Genomic DNA, 25,908 nt, shown 5'->3' on the forward strand with positions numbered 1-25,908 from the left:
GAACAATCCCTGGAATGCGGTGGGTCACATCTATCATTCAGAATACAGGAAATGCAGTGTCAGCGACTTCATAGGCGATGGACTACAAATGACAGAATCCAACCTTTGTACCAGGTGTGTATGAAATGACAGTCACTTTTTTTTGGAACATTTGAGTTGTCTATAGAGCGATTCATCCCGGAAGTCTTAAATAAACTCCCCAAATGTTCCAGTTCAAGGAATGTCAGACAAACCCATTCACGAGGCTCAGATGCCAGACTGGGGAGGCAGTGGTGTAGTAAAGTAATCAATTTTTACCACCACCCAGGTAGGCTTTCTACACAGATACGTAAGGGGCAGGGGGGTAGGGGACTGAGTTTCACTCGACAACATATAGAGACAAAAAGGGCAGAGAATACAGAAGCGATAAAGGTGTAAGAACCACTTCAATAGCAAGTGGGAATGCAGGACTTACGAAAAGTGGTTGTGGGTCACTGTCCACCTTTATGATACAAAGTAAAACTTCCTGATAAAAGGGGATTTATTAGCTTTCTTTGCTACAGTTCTCCCTCAATAGGCACTTTCTTAGTGTTTAATACTAGCAAGTGTAGTTACACACGCCTGACTTAGTTACTGTACGTTAAGAGTGAAGACAGGCCTGGGTGACTGAAAACGACAAGCACAGCACATACCTCACCTATACCTTGTTCCTTTAAACACAATCATATGACAAGCAGCACTGTTCTCCGCTTCTGAACGGCAACGGCAACCTGATACATACTGATAAACACGGTCTACCTTTGAACAGGGACTTTTTGTTTGTGCCAGACTTCTTGCCCACAGAATAGTGGACATCACGGGCCATTAAACGCAACTTAGCATGCATTTGGTTAAAAATAACTGAGGTTATAGTACAGTGAAAAAGCCTGAAAAAAATGTAAATGCACACAAAGCAGGACAGTGGTCTTATTTCTACCAATGTAATTTGTTACTGTAGAGTCACTTTGAGCTTTCATATTTTCATGTTTCAGAACTTTCAGAACTGAGCAATTACATAAAAGGACAAGAGAAATTAAGTATTCTGAAAGTGCTATGCCCACAATCATAATTACTTGAAAAGGTGAAAAGGATAATTTTTTATCGGCTAAAGATTTTAGGGGTCAAATTCAGGTTGCCATGCAACAGCTCTCATTCTCCAGTGTTACTTGTGTACCAAGAGAAAACAGGACGTGTCACATTCGGCTCTGTGCTAAATATTAAACATACAAAAAATGCAGTGTATACATACAAACATGTTGCAGTAACATTTACATTTAACATACTTAGCAGACGCCTTTGTCCAAATTACATACAAGTGAGGCAAAGATCATATTGCAAACATTCATGCTGCCAAGGAGTGAACTAGGTGTAAATGCAGCTAGGCTGAGCTTCCAGTCAATGACCAGGTGTGAGCAGTACTGGAACAGGAGCTACACAATAGCTACACAAAAACTATTAACGAAATAAGAACCAATTCAGACTATTTGAGGGCCAGTGAGCCCAACATAAGAGCATTCAAAGAACATTAAGAGGCATCAGGTTAGTAGAGGAATTCATGGAAAAATGACGTTAGTGGTACATTTTATCTGACATTTTTATCCAGATCAACTTAACGGTAGAGGGAAAGGTTACAGTTTATGCATGCTCCCAAAGATTTGAAGCTACAGCCTTTGCATTAGTAGCACAATGTTCTGCTTGATGAGTTACACTGTATGGGACAATTGAAAATTATAAATCTGAACCACCAGTGCAAACATTCAGTTCCTGTGTACAGTGAGACAATTAAACATCTAATGGACAAAAAAAGGCTATTGCAATAAAAGATGAACATATTTATTTCCTTAATGTACTGATGCTTTTATATTATCTGTAGGAAATGTAACATCTTCCAAAAATCACAGGCTTTAAAAAAGCAAACATCACGTTTTCTCTTTGTCATCTTCAAACTTCAAGTATCGCCCCCTCCCCCCAAAATAACTGGCTATTAATGTTAGACTGTAACATTCACATTTTTATTGCACAGTTGTTGTCGTACATTTCAGAAGTTCAGTCACAGGTAATAAGTACATTTCCTAACAATATTGTACTGTAGATCCAATTATTTCATATGGAGAAATGGCAACATTCACTTTTGTCAATGCAACAGCCAGCATACACTAATTTTTAAGAGGGACGGTGCTTTAGATTGGTTCATATCACTGAAGTAAACATAATGGTCTCTTAGAAATCACTAAACAATGATTGAAATCTGTAAACAGCATTATACGTTTAAATTTGTTGTGCTGTTCTTAAGTCGGGGTATCACCGAGATTCCTTCATGGTTTTCTATAGTGCAAATCTGAAAGAATTAAGGCAACATTTATAAATATATCAAAAATAGTTGTCCACAACTACGTTTGTTACAAAAATGGTACAAAAGTTCTGTCTTGCACAAGTGTGAGAGACATATTTTTGAGTTCCTCAGAGGAATTGACGGTCTTGTAACCCAGCCGATGTAGAACTTGTGGACACACAGTCTGTGTGTACTCAACCATGTCGTATGACAGTTTTAGCCTCCAGCTTTCAGCATTGGCCGCCGAGTCCCTCACTGTACCATACTTATGCTTTGCAGATAATTCATTGCTGCCTCGAGTGTTGATCTGTATCCATTTGATCACATTTTTGTCCATAGTCATGCCCAAGAATTGGTAAATCTCCTTGGTCTTTTCCAGCGGGTTCCTAGCTAAGTCCTCGTACCTCACCAGCATATATTTCCCTTTGAGCCAGTGCGGCCTGCTCAGGCCTGTGGAAACTGAATTGAGGAAATCCTCACAAACCACAGTCAGCTGGGTCAGATCCAAGTTATACGGTTTCCTACCTGTTGCCCTCCAGATCCGCCATAGTCGGTAGGTGTCCCGGAAAGTTTCAATCCTGGACGACAAGATACCCCGTGGGTCCCTCACCAGCTGGATGATCTTCAGGTTGAGTCGTGGATCTTCCACTAGGGCCTTCAAGTCTCCGATCTCTGGCACCCGCACAATCTTGATGGCAACATGTCGTCGCTCTTTGCACGAGTCAGTAGCTAGGGTCATGTTGAGTGTGCTGCATTTTTTGACGCAGTCACCTTCTTCAATGTTGACCTCGCTCGGACCAAAGACATCGCATACTGGCGGGGAGCAGAGAGCTTTACTGGCACCCCGGCGAAAGAGTTTATCTGTGGTGTGGTTTACCGGTGGAGGCTTGATGTAGCTTTCCAGGAAGTAGAGGTCACATCCATATAGGCTTCGCAATAGGTCCCTGCTGGCCCCCAACATTACCCTCCGGTCAGCTGTGCTTTTACTGTGTGAGAGGCGGGGAATAAGAGTTGTCTGTACGTGATATAAAGGCTCAAAAAGGTAGAACACATCTGAGTGTTGGTTAAAGAGCTGGCCCACAAATGAGGAGCCACTTCTGGTGGTGGCCAAGATGAGGATGTGGGTCTTTCTGGAGACATTATAAGTGAAGTAGGGATACTCATCACAGATACGCTCAAAGGCCTCCGTCTCCTGGCCCAGGCCACAGTTCAGAGGGTTTGGCACTGGGCAGATGTGAAAGGGCTTAGCTGTGAAAGTTCTGATTGCTGTGTACTGGATAGCTATGGATGCCAAGGCTAGCAGAATCACAGCCTTCCAGGAACATTGCATGGCTGAACTTCATTTAGACACTGCAGTCTGTTTTGATCCTGTCTGTGATGCAAAGAGGAAAAATGTGATTACTGTGCTACAAAGTAAACTAGGCACAGAACAGCCATTCATATTTTACAGTAAACAGAGGCAGGAGATGGCAAACAAACTTGCAGTCTGTTAACTTGCAGTCAAGTTAAACATGGGGCTTCAAGATTAAAATCACGGCCTATTCCGGGAGCAAGGAAGGACAGTAAATATCAATTTAACTTTGCAAAAATTATTGTATAAACTTCACAGTAGTTCACAAATATGAAATGCAACAGAAACATGACCTATTTAAGACAAAGCTATATTTTACCGCATCTGAGCAATTTGAAATATATAAGTAATAAAACAAAATCACCTTGTCTGCATTTTGTTTTTTTTTTTTTACAAACTGTCTCTCTGAAGGATTCATAGTAAAATACTGTAAAGTATAATACAACTTTATTCCTTCCATTACGTAATGAGAGAAGCATAATTTATTATCAACATCACCTATACAATGTTTAATATTTTGTTACATTATGATTTAAGCAAATGGGAAATATTGCATCAGAAGGGCACGGAGCATACACCACCGCCATTTGCGTTATTAAGGAAGTGTCCGACGATTATTTATATATTGTTTTAAGGGGAAATAAAAAATTGACCGGCATATCTAACATCCAGGCATTCCTACTATCTGAACAACATCCCGCACACGGCTGCAGCATCGCGTTTGGGGATGCGCGTAGATTTTATGATGTTGCTTTTCAATATTTAATGAAAGTCACCTTATGATGGGTGAGCATGCGAGGTAATATATTTTCATATAGGCTTAACATCCGCTCATATGGACAGTTAAATGCAGATTATATGCAAGACAAGTCAGAAAGACGATTTGCTTTCAGATGGTTTGCGCGAGCGTTTCTGTGTTGACAAAGTTACTTTTTGTCAGATTCCAACGACCCTAGGAAGGTGGAGAGTATATAATGCCGGCTGTAACTTAGAAATACCCGCTAAGAACTTGCGGCAAGTTCACGCACCTGTAGGAAAAGTGCGGGTATCACGTCGCGCGCGCACCCGTCGCCTGACACGAGACAGACGCACGTTCCGTACACAGATTAATGGCTCAGGCCGGGAAGAACTGATTTACTGCAGCGCAATACGAACCCATTTAATTTAAAACGAGATCGGGCTGCAAAATAATGCGGTAAATGAATAACAGCGTCTGCCTCTATTTTCACGGCCGATAAGCGCATCTCTATCCGCAGTAAAACGTGTTTTGCTCATTTAATCCGCAAACCTCAGTAACTGAATATACTTGCCTTATTGACGAATGTATTACAGAATCACAGGCGAGGACCACATAGAGGGACTGCAAATGCGCGGTTCAGTACAGTAGTTCCAGTCACAAAGGTTAGGTCCCATTTCCTCTAAAAGGAAAATCCATGGGAGGCATCTGCCCTGAATTCCCTCCTCTGCCATCTGAATAGCGAAGAGAGAAAAAGAAAAAATATCTCCACAGAGCAGAGCGCGCTGTTACTACTCAAAGGCGATCATGTTTGTAGAAGCTACTTGTCAAAATATAGGTAACTCTGGAGAAACTGAAAAGGAGACCACCGATCGTAGCATCTACGTCCACCAAGCAGATTTTCATAAATAATGTGCGTAGGTGGTAGAGTGTGAGGTATATGTTGAGCAGCCAGTTTGCTCAGCCTGGACCACCCCCAACCTCCACATCTCTCTCTGTCTCTCTCCGCTTCTCTCTCCGTTTCTCTCTCTCTCTCTCTCTCTTTGAAAATCTCTCCCTAGCTCCTCTCTTTCATTCGCTTCCGTCAGAGCGGCGTGCGCCTATGCGTCGTGATGTAGCATCCTTTGGCGAAATGTACCAAAAATAAATTGCAACCCGAATGCATCATTTTTGCATCATGCATTTTTATACTGGCCGCGAAGAAACGACTGAAAATCTTATAGTAGCGGCACGGAAAAGCGAACCAAATGTATCATTCTCATAATTTGTAATGTACTCATTTATGCATACTTTCCTTATAGCTCTATATAACACTGTTAACCGATCACCACAAAAGAAAAAAAAACATATACCGATTCTGTTTGAGATGTTGAGCATTGAAATTAAGTCAAGTATAGGTTCTGGCAATTACTGTAATTCTTATGACATTACTTTTGATTTAAGCTAAAATGTTTTTAAAGGAATGATTTTAGAAAGAACAGACATCGATGTCATTAAAATCGGTTTAGGTTTCCAGAAACACCACATGGCAAGTTGTCTGTTCTGAACATCTCCGGTTTTCTATGTCTAGAAAGTCTCATATCCCGATAATCGCAAAAATGTATATTGATACATAATTTCAGGACATTGCAACAGCGATAAGACATATGCTACTAAATAGCCAATAGCACCAGTTCAGGCAGAATGATGTTGAGCTTTTGCAGGATGTTGTGAAACAAACTTTGATAGTTAAGGGATTTAAATTTTATAATGAGGAGATATACATACTGTAGAAAACGGGAAATGTTCAGATCAGACAACTTAGTGGTGTCCCTGTAGGTTATTGAAAACATTATTATTTTGAGAATCACTCCTGAGAGAATAAAGAATCTATTTATATTTATGATCTATTACATTACATTGCAGTCATCCAGATGAGCTTGAAATTAAAAAACAAAATGTAAATGTTTCATACAGCAATATATATCTACAAAGTGTGGAAAATAAAATAATTTAAGTATCATTTATTACTATTTTTTGCATGTTTTGCATTTTTCTTTTTAGTATTAATGCCAAAAGCATAATTAAAATGAATAACTAGCCACTGGGAAAGCTTTTTAGAACACTGAGAAATTGATGTTTTTTAGTCAATGATGTTTTTGCTGTTAGCTTAAATAATAAATCATATCATAATTGCTGCATCATTCAATTCATTTTTCTATTGATTGGCAAATGGAAGTTCTTATTTTTAGTGAAAGAAATGGTTACCAGTTTATTTTGAAGTAACTGAATCGCAATAATAATAGCAGATACACGGCTGAATTGTATTAAGTTGGATGTCAGTTAGCAGTATGTGTTGGCTATAAAAGTGGTCTGACAATCAGTACGCTGAATTGTGAATTTCTAAAGCAAAATGAAGTAGCAGGGAATTCCAGTGAGCTTAAATAGTTGAGCCTGAGCCTGAATTGCAGGTGCCTGGAGAATAAAAACTAGGAAAATGATTTCATGTGGCAGGGAGAGTAGTGTTGAAAATGAACACAAATGAACACAGCGTTTGCCAAAAATGAAAAAAACGAACACCAAGGATCTACAAGGAGGAACAGCAATCACATTTTGATAGAGACAGACAGGCACTTAATGCAGTATTTGCTGAACATGGTACATTCTGAGCTTTGCATACCTGGAGTATTTTTTTTCATGGTTGCTGTTCCGTAATTGTTTGCATCCAAGAGATGAAGACTTATTATCTGGAATATTGGATGCTTGCTAAGTAGCAAAAGTTATATAGTCTTTTACTTTTTTACTTTCCTTAGATCAGTACAGGCTTACATTTAGAGAAATGTCTGTTGCCAAGTGTTAAACATAGTGATGGATCTGAAAAACTGGAAAAACCAGCTTTCATGACTGCTTTGCTTGAGCATATAACAGCCAAGGACTATGAAGCAATTTTGCTGGATGAGATGCACCCTAAGGCAACTACCCGATTCTCATATAGTGCTCCCATATTCCGAGATAATGTTTACTCCAGGATGACGATAACTGCCATCCATGGCCTCTCCTTTCAGCAGAAATAAACATTATAGAACCTTCATATGAAGTTTTGCAGCGTAGAGTGTGAAGCAGGTTTACAACATTTACATCTCATATATTCCTTGACGGTAGAGAGGCCTTCCTTCTTGAAGAACGGCTCAATAATCCACAACACACAGCTCATGGCTCATGTATGACAACATTCCAAGAATGATAGATGCTATACTCAAGACTAACAGTGGCCCTACCTCTGATTAGCTTCTTGAGATTTATGTATCAGTGTTTGCATTGTTTTGTCCACCGTCTATTTGTATTGTGTATATCCCCTCGTGTTTGTTTGTTTGTTTTTAATGTGCTCTATGCAGGTTTTTTTAATACCAGGAACATTTGACTTTTAAAACATGTTTGCTGTTAACTGTTTGCATTCAGAGAATCATTTTTATCTCAGTCTGAAACAATATTATCTGTATTCAAATTTAAATTGGTACTATTAATATAGGCTTCATATACAGTGGATTGTAATGTTAGGTATTTATATTGAAAGACTGTCATTGAAACTATGCAATAGAAACAACTTTCTGCCTTCTTAAATGTCCATGCCTATCATTCACTCCTGGTAGAAATATTTTAAAAAATGAAGGGAATGGACATGCGTCATCTTCCGTATTGGTATCATGTGGGCAGCACTGTGCATCCTATTCAGTTCAATTCAAAGTGAATTCAATTCAATTCAAAAAACTTTATTTGTCTCCAAGGGGCAATTAAGGCACACAGGACAGTTGAACAAAGACTCAGTGACGTAAAGTGCAACACTGATTACAGTGTTTAGAAGGTTCTGTGCAAAATTGCATTCAATCAGGTAGATGGGAACTGAGTAAATATGTAAAAGGGAGGGATTGTTAGTGGGCATGGGGGGGGGGGGGTCAAGTGCAGAATGAATGACGGGTTCTAGTGCAGGAGACGCGGGGGAGGGAAGTCTGTGAATTGAGGTTTTTTTTTTTTTGGTTTTTAGTTGCTTTTTAGGTGGTTTTTATGGAATCTTTCATTGTAATAGCTTTGAAAAATATATCAATATATCTCTTCATCTACTTTATAAATATTATAATTAAAAAAGAAGGAACACCCCGGGTTTTAATACATTTTTGACAAATATGTCCCTTTTTGCTTTCTGAAATGTAGTTTTATTAATAGAAATACCAAAAGATTAAAGTATACTAGACAATTAAACTATTCAATAATTTTTCTAATTTTCTGTATTGCACACAAGAACGCACCCATTAATCATTAAATTCTTTTTTTTACTAACATACACATGTCCATCTATAATTTTTTTTTTTGTGTTTGTTTTTTTACTTGAATTGCATTTCAGTATAATAAGACCAGTGGACATGCCCTTGCTATTTTTAGTCATATTCTTCACCTTTTCAACACTTCTGTTTGTTTGCACCCGTTGTGTTAGGTTTCCTTGTTTGTATCCTAGTTTGATGCATTTCTTCAGAGACTACCTTTTACCCTGACCCCTCTCACTCTTTGACCTGTTGGAGTTTAACTTCTTGTTAAATTCACCATAGTGGCCTTTATCCACTGTCCAGTCATCTGATTCAGTGTTGCGTATCATTTAAACTGGGGGACCTTAATTCTGACAAGTTATCTGGCTAAGCAAGGAATCCTGCTTTCTGATACAGGCCCCATATTAATGAGATTTATATTTTGTAAACACAGTGCAACAAATACAGGTAGTTCTCGCTTTGTCACAGAGCAGCCCAAGGGATCCCCAATGATGTCACATGGGTAGTCCCAGTTACTATGCCCACACCTCTGGGGGAATCTCAGTCTGTCAGGATTGGCTGATTTTACCCTATCTACAGTACTTCTAGCCAGTGTTTCTCCCAGCTGTTTATTTGTATTGTCTAATTGACTTGGTTACACATTGGCAAATGCGAAATCTTCCTGGTTTTCCTGAGAATTCGAGTGTTCCTGTATCCGTCTGCCTGCCTACTGATCTCCTGACCCATTTCTGCCTTTAGAGCCCGAGACCTGTCCAGCCCTTCCAGCCAGCCTACACTCCTTGCCTGACCATCGCCCGTCCCTTGACTACCGATACCTGTTTTGCCCCGAGATCATTCCTGCACCTCACCTGACCTTCGCCTGCCTCACAACTTCAACTCTGTCTTGCATTTTGGATCCCATTCTGACTCTCTCTGGTTTTGATCTGGACTGTTTTTGAATACAATCTGTCTTGTGCCTCATTGAACCAACTCAGTGTACGAAAAGGCACATTACTGAGACATCAGCAGTCAGATATCTGTGGGGGAGTCCCTGGAATATCTCCATTTGGGTCTAACAGCACTGGCTTCGCAGGTACAGAGCATCCACCAATATCATGCCGCCGCTCCACCAACTCCACTGGTCAGTGAACCACGGATTCTACCCCACGGGCTGTACAACAGAGAACCAGGATCTTGCCAAGCCTATTTATCTCAGTGCTCTCTTGCCTTCGAGTTACAGCTGTGTGCCTTTCCTACTGAACGCTCTAAGGTTGCTTATATCATTACGGGTTTGACTGGCTCGGCTAGGGCATGGGTGACTACTGCCTGGGACATCATTTTGTAATACTCATAGGTTGTTTTATGAGGAAATTAAGTTTTTGATCGCTTGAAGAACAACAGGGAAGCTGTGTGCAAACTACAGTATTGCAGCTTCACCAAGCAAACCGGTCGGTGTTTCATTATATTATACAGTTTCAGATACTCTCCCTATCCTGTAGCTACAACGCATTTTACAATGGATTAGTGGAGGACATCAAGGATAAATTAATGGCTCATGAACTTCCTGAGTCCCTGCAAGGACTCAGAGTGATGCAGGAGGGAGAAACTCTCGTTCCCTGGTTCAGGGCACAGTCAACTCTTCAGATGACGGCCCTCAACCTTTGCAAGTCAAACAGATTCAACTCTCTCCGGCCAAGGGATAGCAGTGTCTCAACTCTAGGGCCCGTCTGTATTGCAGACGAGCAGAGTACTTCATTGATCAGTGTCCAGTAAAAGGGCACACCCACCAGTATGGAAGGGGGTACTGATGGGTGTGGTTCCAGCAAACCCCTCTTCTGTGCAGAGGATCCTTCTTCCCTTAGTACTGGCATGGGGATCCTCCCGGCAGCCTCTGGCTGCCCTAATTGAATATGGGGCTGTTAGAACTGCATGCCAGGTGCACGTTCACAGTTCAGAGAGGAGAAGGATATGGAAGACTCCAACCCTGTTCTCCTGGCTAAACGCTTCATTGGAGCAGTCTCGTGGGGCATCGAGGAAGCAGTTCAGGCAGACCAATGCTTTATCAAACCACCCGATGGATACCCACCAAATCAACTGTTCATTCCACAGTTTTTATGCTCTTAGGTTTTCCAGTGGGGTCACTCTTCCCTCCTGGCCTGCCATCCAGGGGTTCAGTGTAGCTGTGCTCTGCTCGAACAATGGTTTTGGTGGCCCTCGAAAATGACTTGCAACACTAGACGTTTTGTCCCCCCTTTGCAGATATTTTCTTTCTGCATGTTCTGTAGACAGGGTGGCCACTGCAATAATTTTTCCTTCTGCAGTCTCATAAAAGCCGAAATAGGACCATACCTTTGACCTAGTCCTCTAGACAGCTGAATAATTTCTCGAGCTCTGTCACCACCTTCCGGCATGTCTTCAACACAAAACAGGCCCCCGTTGCCTATGCACCTGCCTCTGGGAGACTGTTGCTAACTTTGGTTACAGTATTTTCCTTAATGTAGCACCAGAGAGATGGCTCCGCATATGACACATCCCAGTAACAGCTCACAGGGAATGCTGGGAAAATTGTAAATAGCCCCTGTTTGTGTTAATAGTACCGTATTTCACTCTTTGTGGTCATTGTCATACCCTGACAATCAGCTGCCAGTGTAACTTTGACCATTGTGTTTATACAGGCAAGCTCCCGAGGAAAGTTCAAATGAACAAGGCACCTGGAAAGACCACAAAATACAGATGAAGAAAATTGACTGAGACACCATATAACAGCAGTTTTCTTTAAAAACAAATTCTCTCCACATCTACTTGAAATTCTAGGTAGGTCTTTGCCCACCAGAATTCACTATGTTAAGCGAAAGGGCAGTGCTAATCATCTACTGTATCTGAGTTGAGAATACCTAAAGCTAGCACGACACAGTACATCCATCAACCTTATTGTCACGAACTTTGTGGTTGGTTGAGATGACAAGTGACACAAACTACCAATTCACCCAGTTAACTATTTCCATACCCAATAGCCGGTGTGAATGCTGCAGATGAGTTCTATATGAAATGTGTCTGCATCATTCATTTCACACTGGAGTCTCACATTGACATTGATTGTTTGCAATTCAAAACCTGACTGATGTGAGAAAGGTACAGTATAGTTTTTGACCTACTCTGTCTCCTCTTATATCTGCTGCCAATTAAACATTCGCTCTGAGAATTTGTTAGTGGCCCAGAAACAGGTTTGCATGATGCTTTCGAATGCCAGATGTACAAGAATTCACAATTAACCAAGCTTTGAGGCATATCAGAATAAATATGTTAAGTTATTCAGGAGAGTTTGAATTAAAGGGTGGAAAAATAATGAAGTACAAACCTTTTTCAATAGTAGCACAAGCTAAAACTAAAACCAGACAACATATTCATAAACTTAAATGATAAAGAGTGCTTATTTTTGATGAATCAGCATGAATATCATCCAGTAAATCAATATATTTAAATAAATAAATGTTTGGGAAAGCTGTTTTGGATCTTTTTTTACTATCTCTCCTACATCTTAGAAGGAGCTCGGAACATTGCTTCGTTCACAATAAACTATATTGAACATTAAAAAACGAGTTTTACAAAAGGTTGCAATGTCTCTCCTTGCCATACCTGCAAATCCAAAGGAGAATCTGCATCCTTTTTAATAGTGACATTGCACTGAATAGATAAGGCTCTAAGCAATCCAATGACCAGCACCACTCTGCTTTGACGCAGATGGTTCTAGCCCAGTATTAGAGACGCACCATAACAGGGCACCATGGGTAAATACGGAAGGCCAGAGTTACACTGTACTGTACAAATTAATTACAGAGAATTTATGAATAATCTAATACTGGAGTCTCAGTAGAGGGGCATTACAATAAAAGAAATTATAAATGGATGTGAACATAGCTCTTCCAACACAGCTGCAGCCAAATCTCCACAGTGTGTGTTAACAGGTATCAGGTAAGTTAGATGTTCTGCTGGATAACCCACTGGTTAATTCACCTACCCAGACTCTAATACTTGTTTTCCCCTCTGCTCCCTTTGTAAATGCATGCCAGGTCTGCCAAAGTATTTTGCTGCCAGTATTAGAGTCTGTTATCTCAGGTGTTCTCTGGAATCCCATATTTTCCTATCAAGGCATGTTGGACCAGTTCTAGCTCCATTAGCAAATCTCTCCCATTCTTCATCATCTCTCCATCCTGAGGGATCCACTTTGGGTCCCTGGTGACCGAGGCTCCACATGGAAAACTATCATCTAAAACAGGGAGCAAGCTGGCTATAATGTTTATTGCTACTAGGATTAAGGAAAAAGGGAGAAAGGAGAGCTTAGCATGTGCCATTAAATGATTTTTAAACATCTCAATTATTCGTGCCCAGTTGTTACTTTTATTAAAGCGTGGCTCATTATAGAGGGCCCTGGTGGGGTGTGAAGAGACCTCTTGCCAAATCCAGAATTACCTTAAACATATTGCTTTGACACTGTGCTCAGAAATGGTGGAGCCCCTATTTCTCCACAGGATACTGCATGAGTAAACAGGCCAATCCTGTGTTTTTTGTTTTTTTTTTACAGTGAGAACTGTTTATGAAAATAAAGGACTGAAATATTAGCAACAGCTGCAATAATTGTAGCAGTAATCAGTCCATGTGAGCACTGATAGGGAGGAGCTCTTCAGTAAATATCACTTCCTCATTTCAAAGGGAAAATTGGATTGTGGTTTCCTGGCAGTGGGCCACTGACTTTTAATGAAGAACATAATTGATTGAATTAAGATTAATAGGTGCAAATGGACAAAGAGGTCTGCAGCACCCATGTAGAGGGCAGGCTGGGGAATAAATACACAGTGCAAGAAAAGACGGTCGCCAACCTGCCCAAGTAGGTCTGCACGATATATGATTTCAGAATCGTCATCACGATGTATGCGTGTGCAATAATCAAGCAAGGCAATTTAAATCAAACGCGTCATGCTGCAACTTTTTTGCTGCTTGATACAAAAAGAAAACTCGCACGGTTCTCATTTCCCGTGACTAACCTACAAGACAAATCTGTCTCATATAATTTATTGCGAATTATGGGTTTTTGGATACGTGGAGTTCATTGCTAGTGAGTGACATGCAGGCTCTGCACGCACAGCACAGCAAACCACAGCAGTCGGGAGGTTCGCTCACCACGAGACTACACATGTGCTCCTCACACACACCAAAAACACAACAGTTACTCAGCAGGCACTTAAAGACGCTGCGCTACAGTTCAGGGGCATCTAACCTTCCCCCCTCAGACTCCAGCCCAGCTAAAAGGCAACTAACAGTGAAGATAAAATTGAGCAAGGGGCTTTAGTCGCTAAGGCTTAACTACTCAGGACTCATGAGTTACTGTACAACATAAATCAAATTCACATACAGTTTAACAAATCCAGGACATGGTTAAATTGGTGCTATACCAATACCATTAAACAATAACAAAACTAAAGAGAAAAACATGGAAGTAAAAATGTGCAGAAGCAAGAACAGCAGTGAACAAGGATGTAGAAGAAACATGCAGAAGCAAAGCAGCAGCAGCCCATCTTGATTTCTAAATCCCTCGACAATAGCTGACTACCCAACAACAAGTGGGGGGCACCAATAACAAGGTGGAGTATGTGACCACCCTTCCAGGTATCCAAAATGACAATGCCAGGTTCCAGGCACCAAAACGTCCTGCCAGACAAGTAGCCAGTGGAAGCAGTCACCCCACCACCGAGCACACACCTCAAGTGCGGAAAAACTGCCCTCTTTATACTGAATTCACTAATTAAGGGCATGCTGTGCAAAGACATTTCAAATGTAGTAGGTACGTAATCTACCCTGCTGCACTGGCATCAATAAGCTGAACATATGGGAGTTTCCACTCTGCCAAAGCAAGCAAAAGGTGCTGAGGTTAGCTTCTGCATGATTAAATCAAAAGCTGCCTGACAAGTCCATTTGTTCCCCAAGAAGGGTGACTTTGTTCATAGACTATATTATGGTCCTTTGTGTATGGGCAAAAAATCTCCCTTTAACAAATCATTTTGTGGCCTAACAATCTTGGGAAAATCTCTAACAAACTGCCAATAATACCAAGGAATGACCTGAGCTCCTTACCTGTTTGAGGATGTGGTTAGTGCATGACAGCAACAATTTTATCTGGATCTGGCTGAATTCCTTGGGCTGATATCACATAGCCTAGGTTCCTCACAGTATGAAAGAACCTTCACTTCCTCAAACACTTGGAAAGTGATAAGTTCAAAATATGCAATGTGCTTCAACACTCATTGCCCATTCCTCATACTCCTCCAGTGTGTTTGAGAATATGATGAAGTCATCCAAATAAGCAATGACTTCTTGAAAGTTCATTCCCTCCATCACCTTTTCTGAGATTCATTGAAATGTTGCAGGTGAGTTTGTAAGGCCTTGAGGCAATCTCCTAAATTTCCATATTCCAAAAGGAGTTGTAAAGGCAATCTTGGGATGGTTGATGGGATGGTTGAACCTGACAACAAAGTAAATGTCCCCTCTATATGAGGTAGGGGGTAGGCATCTTTCTTGTTAAGGTTGAGAATCCTGTTTCACATGTTCCGCAGCAACATGCTGAACATTTTCTGGCAAGGGAATAAATACCGATGTGTCAAGATTAAGCGCTTGTGTATGACCTGCCGTTTGTGTAACACCACTCGTAGCACCTGTCACAGGGTCAAGGAAAGGTAGTGATTTAGAAAAATGGGCTGGGATTTCTGTCCCCTTTTCCACAAATATAGTTCACTGCTTTCTGACTCAAGGTACTAGGGCTAATTTTATATGCTACAGCTAACTCATTGATCTGCTCCTTGAAATTACTAGGCATATCATCAATTGCTCATGCTAAAGGGACTCTCATCACTAGGTAGCTTAGCACTTGCTGTTTCTGGGCAGAAGGCTAGTTGAATGACCTCGTAACAAGAATCGCCAGCAGAATGTCCACCTTCCAGAAGCATTGATGTAATGGGCTCAATGAACTGACATAGAATGGTATCAGAAAAGCCACCCAAATGCTGGATTTTGACAACCTGCTCAAGTAAAACAAATACTTCTCACACATCTTCTAGGATGTCTTCTGCTCCAACTCCCTTAAGTATGACTCTACATTCTGGATTAAAACCATACTTTGCACAAAACTCCATTTTGTCTACTGTTTTCAAACAAATGGTGTGACTGAAATAAACACGTTTATGTGTTACGTCAGGTTAGACACACTTGGGCCCCACGTTGGGCACCATTTTTTTTCTCTAAGATGTAACCCAATGAGTAAGGTGAAATACCAGTTATTCATCCATCCATCCATCCATCCATCCATCCATTGTCTGAAACTGCTTATCCTATTCAGGGTCATGGGGGGTCAGTATCCTATCCCGGAGGGTATGGGTGCAAGGCAGGGAACAACCCAAGATGGAGTGCCAACCCATCACAGGGCACACACACACCAGTCACAGTTCCAAAAGAAAACTAAATCTCACAAAGTGATTTGCTCACATGCCAACAACGAGTCATCTGCAACCCGGTGCAATCTTACCAGTGTATTCCTATGACCATTCTCCGCAGGCCGTAAAATAAAATAAAATTACTGTCCAAGTCTCCAAGTAACAGTCATAAACTATTAGTAACTTAAGGAGTGATATAAAGGTTATAACAATAATAGACTAAGGAAATGGTGGTAAAACTGGTAAAAAAACACCAAACAATGACTTTATACGAGATTATATCATTTTATCATACAGTATACTATACATATGATCATTTTTGCATATAAAATAAAGGGCCGACTTGTGACCAAATCGACTTATGACCGGTCAGTCAGAACAAGTTGACGATGAGCTGTATTATTTTTCTCTCTTTAAAAAAAAAAATGGGTATTTTCAACTACAAGGTGTTTCCGATTGGTGTTTTTTGTTTGAATATCATTTTTCAGGTCCCCACAAAGATCTGTGAATGCAATCAAAAAAGTAAAAATGCAAAAAGTTAAGTGTGGAAATTGAAACACCCAAAGTAATACAAATAACCACCTCATTGGTGGGCAAATATTCTGCAAAATGTCATATACAGTAAAATCCAGTTATGACAGACTTCAAGGGACCTGGCAAAACAATCCGTTATACCCAAAGTCCATTATATTCAGAGTTGCTGTATGCCCAGAACACAACTACACTACACCATTTACTCATGCCACACCCCAGCAGACACACTTGTGGTATAGCTTACTATACAGAAGACCACAGCCAAACAGCACAGTATTGATGAGCAGTTGGCTAAAATGATTGCCACTGATTTCCAGCCCTTTTCCCATTGTGGAGGACAAAACTTTTAAAACCTTTGTGAAAGCCTTAAATCCCACGTATACTCTACCCAGTACACTTACAGCATTTGGCAGACGCCCTTAGCTAGAGTAACTTACATAAGTGCTTTAAGACTCTACAATGAATTTCCCGATACTAGCGCAATAAAACCAAGGCTATGAATACCATCGATCTAATACTCTGTTGGAAAAGTGTTTTTTTTTTTTTTTTTTTTTTTTAAAGGAATGCCAGAAAGTATAATGCCAGAAGTGCTAATTCAGATATTCCTGGAAAAGGTGTGTTTTAAGTCATCTTTTGAAGACATTCAGTGACTCAGCTGTTCGGACATCTAGGGGGAGTTCATTCCACAAACTTGGTGTGTCTTCCTTGTGCCTTGAGGGGTGGTGGGACCAGTCGAGCAGTGCTGGAAGATCGGAGAGATCGTGGTGCAGTGCGGGGTGTGATGAGGTCTTTTAGGTAGGATGGAGCCAGATCATTTTTGGCTTTGTATGCGAGCATCAGTGTTTTGAATCTGATGCAGGCAGCCACAGGAAGCCAGTGTAGGGAGCGCAGCAAAGGAGTGGTGTGGGAGAACTTGGGAAGGTTGAAAACAAGTCGAGCAGCTGCATTCTGAATCAGTTGGAGGGGACGAATGACGCTCAGTGGTAAACCCGCTAGGAGCGGAGTTGCAGTAGTCAAGGCGGGAGATGACGAGGGACTGAACGAGTATCGGGGTAGCCTGTCTGGAAAGAAATGGACGTATCCTTCTGATATTAAACAGGAGAAACCGACAAGAGCGGGAAACGTTGGCGATATGAGAGGAAAAGGACAGACGATTGTCCATGGTAACCCCAAGGTTGCGAGCAGTAACCGTAGAACGAATCAGGGAGTTGTCGAGGCAGATCGCAAGGTCCAGGAGGGGGGATGAGTCAGCGGGGATGTATAGCAGTTCCGTTTTACTAGGGTTGAGTTTCAGTTGGTGAGCGGTCATCCAAGATGAGATATCTGCTAGACATGCAGATATCTTAGTGGAGACATGAGTGTCTGAAGGAGGGAAGGAGAGGATGAGTCGAGTGTCATCTGCATAGCAGTGGTAAGAGAAGCCATGAGAGGATATGACCTCACCAAGAGATTTGGTATAGAGGGAGAACAGGAGTGGGCCAAGAACCGAGCCCTGAGGGACACCAGTGAAGAGACTACGTGGGGTAGATGTGAGTCCTTTCCATGTCACTCGGTATGATTGGCCTTTGAGGTAGGATGCAAGCCATTGCCAAGCCAAACCACCAATGCCAAGACTCCTAAGGATGGACAGGAGAGTCTTGTGGTTAACAGTGTCAAATGCTGCTGATAGGTCGAGAAGGATGAGGACAGATGACAGTTTAGCTGACCTAGCAGCACGCAGCTTCTCAGTTACTGCTAAGAGGGCAGTCTGGAGTGAGCTGCTTTGAAGCCAGACTGATTAGGATCCTGGAGGTTGTTCTGAGAGAGGTAAAGAGAGCTGGTTGTAGACTGCGTTCGAGGATTTTTGAAAGGAACGGAAAGAAGCGATACTGGTCGGTAGTTGCAAGTGTCCGAGGGATTTAGAGTGGGTTTTTTCAAGATGGGAATGACCCTGGCTATTTTGAATGCTGTTGGTACATGCCCGGAAGTTATGGAGCCATTAATGATAGTGGTGATGAAGGGGAGAAGGTCCAGAGAGATTGTCTGGAGCAATGTGGAAGGGATTGGATCCAGTGGGCAGGTGGTAGGGTTGGAAGATGAGATGACTTTCATGATCTCATCAACTGTAAGACTGGAAAACTGGGTCAGTAAGGGGGAAGGGAAATCCTGGGTGTGTAGTGTAGTGGATGGGGAGGGAGAGAATGTCTGGCAGATTTCGCCAATCCTTTCGTCAAAGAAGGTGGCAAAGTCTTCAGCAGTCAGGGAGGATGGAGCAGGAGGAGTTGGAGGGTTGAGTAGTGATGAAAAGATATTATAGAGTTTACGGGGATCATGTGAGAATAGCTCAAGTTTTTCCTTATAAAAGGCAGTTTTAGCTGCAGTCACATCCGAAGAGAATTGGGATAGAAGAGTACGGTAGGAAGACAGATCTGCATCAAGTTTAGATTTCTTCCATGTCCTCTCTGCTACCCGCAATTCTCTTCGGTTGCTGCGTAATGTGATCAATGGATGAGGAAAGTGAGGAGAGTATCAGTTGCAGGCTCCAGTGCAAGGGAGGAAAAGGAGTTAAGGTCAGGAAGGTAGGACAGGGTGCAGGAAGCAACAGATGAAGGGGAGACAGTGGAGGTTTGGTCTAGTGGGCGAGAAATGTTGAAAGCCAGGATTGGGTACGACAGGAAGGGTGATGGTAAAGGATACTAAGTGGTGATCAGAAATGTGAAGAGGGGTAGTGGTGATGTCGGTGGCTGGAGAGGGATGGCTGAAAACCAGGTCGAGAACATTACCTCCTTTGTGTGTTGGAGAGCAGTTGTTGGATGTCAGAGAAAAGGAATAGAGAAAAGGGAGGAGACCAGAAGAAAGGAGCTTGTCATGGGGGAGATTGAAGTCACCAAGGAGAATGAGAGAGGAGTTGTCAGTGGGGAAGAGACTGAGGAGAGTATCCAGCTCCTCTAGAAAGTGGCCTAGGGGGCCAGGAGGGCAGTAGACAACAATGATAAGAATATTGAATGGAGAGGAAACTGCAACTCCATGGAATTCAAAGGATGAAATGTTGAGCTGGGGGAGAGAGAGGGGTGTGAAGCACCAGTTCCGAGGTAGTAACAGACCTGTGCCACCACCCCTGCCAGTCTGGCGTGGAGAGTGAGAGAAAGCATAAGCAGAGGAGAGAGCAGCTGGTGTAGTCGAGTTCTCTGGGGATATCCAGGTCTCAGTTAGAGCCAGAAAGTCAAAAGAATGGTGGGAAGCAAAGGCGGAAATGAAATCAGCCTTCTTTACAGCAGACTGGCAATTCCAGAGGCCGCCCAACACCGGACGTTGGGACTGGGAAGACAGGGGAGGGTAGATAAGATGACTGGATGTGCGGCGCCGGGATGTTGGATGGGATCTTCTAGATCTAAGATAAGTGGACTGGGATAGGTCTGAGGCACATGTCTGCAGTGATGGTGTGAGTTTGCAAAATTGAGAATAGAAAAGGATAGAACGAGTAGTAACAGATTAACTGCGTTTGTCTCTAACCGCCACAGGCAGGTGTGTCTGTGGCGGACTCACCTTCAATACAACTCAGTTAGCCCCACCCCTAATTTACACCTTCAGCGAGACCGAAACTACACTTGATTGACTACCTGAAACTACTGATTAACAGAAACTAGCAGACACTACAACAGTTTCAACTGAGTCCAAGACAGAAAGTAAACAAAGACAGAGTCCTACCTCACTAGCAGAGAAGAAATCCAAATCAGAGCTTGACGCACAGTGAGTACTGAGCTGAACTCACCTTCAATATAACTCAGTTAGCCCCGCCCCTAATTTACACCTTCAGCGAGACCAAAACTACAATTGATTGACTACCTGAAACTACTGATTAACAGAAACTAGCAGACACTACAACAGTTTCAACTGAGTCCAAGACAGAAAGTAAACAAAGACAGAGTCCTACCTCACTAGCAGAGAAGAAATCCAAATCAGAGCTTGACGCACAGTGAGTACTGAGCTGGACTCACCTTCAATATAACTCAGTTAGCCCCGCCCCTAATTTACACCTTCAGCGAGACCAAAACTACAATTGATTGACTACCTGAAACTACTGATTAACAGAAACTAGCAGACACTACAACAGTTTCAACTGAGTCCAAGACAGAAAGTAAACAAAGACAGAGTCCTACCTCACTAGCAGAGAAGAAATCCAAATCAGAGCTTGACGCACAGTGAGTACTGAGCTGGACTCACCTTCAATATAACTCAGTTAGCCCCGCCCCTAATTCACACCTTCAGCGAGACCGAAACTACACTTGATTGACTACCTGAAACTACTGATTAACAGAAACTAGCAGACACTACAACAGTTTCAACTGAGTCCAAGACAGAAAGTAGACAAAGACAGAGTCCTACCTCACTAGCAGAGAAGAAATCCAAATCAGAGCTTGACGCACACAGTAGAAAAATACTGTCTCTAAAAATGATCCCAAAAATATATGACATAGAACGTGTATTATGGCAAGACAGGGTGAAGAAAGCTCCATCAGTTTGCCTGACAACTGACTGCTGGACCTCTAGAACCACCTGCTCTTTCATGTCTGTCACTTGCCACTTTATTGAAAATTACATGATGACATCTTGCCTGCTCGGCTGCTTTGAGTTCACTGACAGACACACTGCAGGAAACTTGGGAGAGGAGCTATTAAGAGTGGTAAATGAGTGGCAAGTACAGGACAAAGTGGTGGCTGTGTGAGTGATAATGCTGCTAATATCACCAAAGCCTTAAAAATTCTGAAGCGGACCCACCACCCATGTCTGGGGCATACATTAAATCTGATGATAAGAGATTGCCAAGGCCTCAGTCTTCCCACACATGGTTAAGGTGATGGAGGGGAGACATTGCGGTGCGTTGTGGTAACATCTGTTCCTTCGGAGAGAGTCTTCTCAAAAACAGGGCAGATACTAACTGAGAGGAGAAACCGCATCAGCCCATCCAAGCTGAGACATTTGATTTTTCTGAATGTCAACCTGCACTGAGGACATACTGTTTGGTTATTGAGTTTGGTTCGGTTTCTGTTCTGTGGATTTGCTTGCAGTGTTTTGTTCATTTGTTTTTGTGTTAGATTAAAATTTAAAGTTTGATTAAAATATTAAACTAAAATAAGAATTCTTGCTTTCCTAACAACATAAATACACAAAATTAGGCAATTATAAGGCTTCTCATAAAAACACTAAATGCAAAAGGGTTTATCAAAACACAAAGCGTTCATATTTGCCAAGTTAGGCTAAAATATGAGGCTACAGATGATAATAGCCGTTAAGAGCCGTTTGGGAGCCGAAAGAGCCGGCTCTTTGGGAGCCGTGCCACAAGAGCCGGCTCTCTGAAAAGAGCTGAACTTCCCATCACTACAATAAATGAATAAGTGTACTTTCAGATCTACATATCACAACAAGGACTCACAGCATTCGTGTAAAAACACAAGTTGGTGTACAGTATGTGGGAGGAGTATTGATTAGACGGCCAGACCAAATGACAGGACTGTATGTTTCGGACAGTACCAAATCTAGTCTAAGTTTTTTTTTTCCATTTAAAAGATAGAATCTAGTATTTATCCATTCAACAACAACAATTAGTTGTCAATAAGTATGAGTTATGGTGTCTAAGTATACTGTTAGTTTGAAACACAAAATGAAAGCAACTATTAAGAATGCCTGAAACTTTCTCAGGGAGTTTCAGAACTGGAAAGCAGGATTTCTACACTCTGCAAAATTAGGAACTAGGGATGCTCATTTTGACCGTTTAACCGTTAACCGAAATAATTAATTTTGACCGAATATTACTATCAGTTAAACGGTTTAAAATGTTTTTATATATATTTTAATTATTAGTAGTAGTATGAAGTTTTGTGGCATCTCAGCTGAAGATCGCTTTTCACGTTCTAAATACACTGGGTTTGAATCGGCGACTGTGATTACAGGCACACAGGCTTAGCCCACTGAGCCATGAACACAGGTACGAGCTTTGCTGCTGAAAATGGAAACATTGGCGCAAAGCTTCAGCGGCAGAGACGTATCCGTGTGCTATATTGTAGCTGATCGGTGTAAACACTACCCAGACATGTGCTCTTGTTTATTTCGGTCACAATGGGCGTATTCACATATTTCTTTATCCAATACTAACTGTCGGATTATCATGTTGTTATCATGCGAATAGCGCAATTTGCAAGTGGGAAGGCGATCAGAGCTGCTTCGAGACGCAGACGCTTAAGTCAGTCACTCTTGTTCTTTCTATTCATATCACGAAGCTATAAAAATATATTTAGTTTCTACCTATATATATATTTGAAAAGTAGACCGTCCAAGGTTTCTGAGGGTGTTTTTTAAATGTGTATATGATAAAACCTCGCAGAGTTATTTAAATGGTTTGGCGAAATTTCTGTCAGATCCCGCCGGCGGGACCGCAGACCCCAGAGGAATTTAATATTCTAATCTAATCAGTTAACAGTTAATGTTCGGATAACGAACGGCGGTTGTCGGTTGGGAAAATTAATCGAAATGAGCATCCCTATTAGGAACAGTTTTTGGACTCTTTCACTGTCCCGACCACACAGGTGGCTGATTTGACATTACCTTCCCCTGGAATGGACTGAGCACGAATCCAGAGGTATCAGCTATAATGACCTGGGACAAGCTGGGCCCTAAGCTGATCTCAGCATCCACCCCTGGGGTGACAAAGCCGGAGGCCTGGAAAGTGATCCAGGTAAAAGCAACAAGCAGCTGCCTGATTGACAACCACCACTCGAGCTCAGAGACTGGTAACAGGTGCTGTCTCGTTCAGAGTCTGAGCCAGCGCACCCCATCGAGGAGAGTTCATGCTACCTCGTGCTCGGTCTTCACAGTGCCAGTGTCATGACAGCCCCCAGCATCACAGGACTGTGTGACCCATAGCCCCGCACGGCCTGGCTGCTCTGCAAGCCAGCCAGAACAACACCCCATGGACACAAACACACAGAGAAACCTGCTCATCAGGTGACTCAATAATCAGGGACGTGAGTAACAAATCTTTTTTAAAATTCTGCTACCAGAGATCCTACATAATTACCAGCATGCCGAAAGGATTGTGGTACAAATTGGGCACAAATTACATCCCTAAAGAACAGTCTGAGGCTCTAAAAAGGGACTTACCTACTGGAGCTCCTTACATCTCTCTCAGTACAGGTGCACATATCAGGGCCATTGCCCACAGTCGTCCGAGGGATCGGCCATTTTAGCAGGCTACTGGGACTGCACACCTGGCTCACGTCTGCATGTGTGGCTCACAAAGTACATTTCATTGACAACTGTAATCTGTTCTGGCAGCACAGGTGTCTGTTTATACATGACAGGTTGCACCTCAACTTGTCAAGGGCATAAAGGCTTATATCAAATCTGCTGTACAACATCTCGCATCCACCCAGGAACCTTATCAGAGACAGTGTCATTCAGCAAAAAAGCCACATTCACCTGCTAAAGACAAGTTTCGCATATGCAGCAGTGTGCTTGGGGGAATGGGTGAGGATCTGTCCCGTAAGATTGAGATTTACACCCATCCCCGTCATGCGGTGAGATCGAGATGTGTAGGAATCCGTGCCACTACCCAGAAATCCCTCTTATTTGTAATAGCAGGTGGCATGGCAGCACTAGAAAGAGCCAGCAGAGTGTTTCTGATAAGTATGATTTGATTAGTGTGTCTTAACCTCAATGAAGAGAAACTAAACCCCCAGTTTCTCAAGGCTGCAATACTGAATGTCCACTCATTCAACAGCAAATCTTTAATAGTAGGCCAGCTGACAGAAAAGTAGAATCTTCATGTCATTTTCGTTCCGGAGATCTGACTTGATAGCAATGGTACTGTACTAATGAAACAGTCTTTTCAATGTGTCTAGGTTGAACAGAAAGGGAGACGGTGCAGCATGTTTATTTCATAGTAGTTTATGCACCGAGAAAGTTTTTTATGGGGACTTTTCTATGTTTGAATACCTTGCACTGCATTTCAAGTGTGATAAATCTCTTCTCATGCTTGTTATCTATCATCTACCTAACCTTATCTTGGGTTTTCTTAATGAGTTTGTGAACATTCTATCTGATATTTGAACTAATTTTAAATATGTTTTAATAACTGGTGATTATTACATTCATATAAACATGACCACAGAACCTAAAAGCATAGCTTTTATGATTACTAAACTCATTCAACCTGATGCAGTATGTGTCAGGTCCCACTCATAAACATGGTCATATCCTGGTTTTATTGATGTGTCATCGTTTGGTCATCAAGATTTCTCAAATAGCAGATGTTTTGGTTTCTGATCACTGTTCTGACCACAGATGCCAGAGTATACCACAAGCTGGTCTGATAAGAGGAAAGTTACTAAATGCTATCTTATGGCTGATTCCACTGACACATTTAATAACCTTATTCTCTCTTTTCCTCCTCTGGAACTCCCACTCCTCTCATTTATTGAGAGACTTAACTCCAGTATTAGAGAATGTATAAATATTATTGCTCTACTGAAAAGTAAGACTACATCAGATAAAGTAGGAGCCCCATGGATGAACACAAGTCCAATTTTAAGACTCAAAAGAGACTGCAGATGCACAGAAATAAATGGAAGTGCACAAAGCTAATGGATCATTGTGATATTTATAAATATAACATGAAAGCCTTAAACAGTGAACTGAAGCATGTCAGAAACTTTTTCAAATCTGATAGACAATAGCAAGGACAACCCCAAATTCCTCTTTACTACTAATGACAGATTGATTAACCCAACATCAGACTTCTCATCTGAGCTTCTTACAGCTGATTAATGCACTGGGTTTACATCTTTCTTTGGTGATGAAATTGGGGCTCTAAGAGAAAACATAGGGCATACTTACCCCCAAAACCTGGACATCAATCCTTCAAAGTAATCTGTCTGTGTTCTCTCCTTTCAACCTTAATTCAATGGAGGTCCAAAACATGGCCCCTTCAGACTCAATGTCCCCTGCCTCCCTCGTTCAGCCAGAAGTTGAAGATCTCCTGGACCGGGGGCTCTGCCAGACACTCCTAGCACCCCCTCACTAGGTGTTTGGGTCTTCCAGGTCTATCTGGCATTCTCCCTCGCCATTTGATCCATCACCACCAGGTGATCAGTTGACAGTTCAGCTTGTCTTTTCACCTGAGTGTCCCAAACATGCCTATGCAG

General features: G+C 41.9%; 1 protein-coding gene across 2 annotated transcripts; it reads right to left on the reverse strand.

The window, feature by feature from the left end:
* Positions 1–2,008: 2,008 nt before the first annotated feature.
* chst1 (carbohydrate (keratan sulfate Gal-6) sulfotransferase 1) lies at positions 2,009–20,473 on the reverse strand. 2 transcript variants are annotated; one of them, XM_072718106.1, is made up of 3 exons: positions 20,417–20,451; positions 5,012–5,171; positions 2,009–3,722 (listed from the first exon to the last, which is right to left on the reverse strand). In XM_072718106.1, the coding sequence occupies exon 3, from the start codon at positions 3,678–3,680 to the stop codon at positions 2,418–2,420; it is 1,263 nt and encodes a 420-aa protein (XP_072574207.1). In that variant the 5' UTR covers positions 3,681–3,722; positions 5,012–5,171; positions 20,417–20,451; the 3' UTR covers positions 2,009–2,417. The 2 variants fall into 2 exon arrangements, with proteins under 2 accessions (XP_072574207.1, XP_072574206.1); XM_072718105.1 differs by lacking the exon at positions 5,012–5,171 and having other exon boundaries at positions 20,417–20,473.
* Between the last annotated feature and the right edge of the window lie 5,435 nt (positions 20,474–25,908).

The sequence above is a fragment of the Paramormyrops kingsleyae genome, chromosome 11 (assembly GCF_048594095.1).
Source record: "Paramormyrops kingsleyae isolate MSU_618 chromosome 11, PKINGS_0.4, whole genome shotgun sequence".
NCBI lineage: Eukaryota > Metazoa > Chordata > Actinopteri > Osteoglossiformes > Mormyridae > Paramormyrops > Paramormyrops kingsleyae.

Coding starts and splice junctions, on each gene's coding strand:
- chst1 (XM_072718105.1), bottom strand. CDS start 3,680: ATGCAATGTTCCTGGAAGGCTGTGATTCTGCTAGCCTTGGCATCCATA.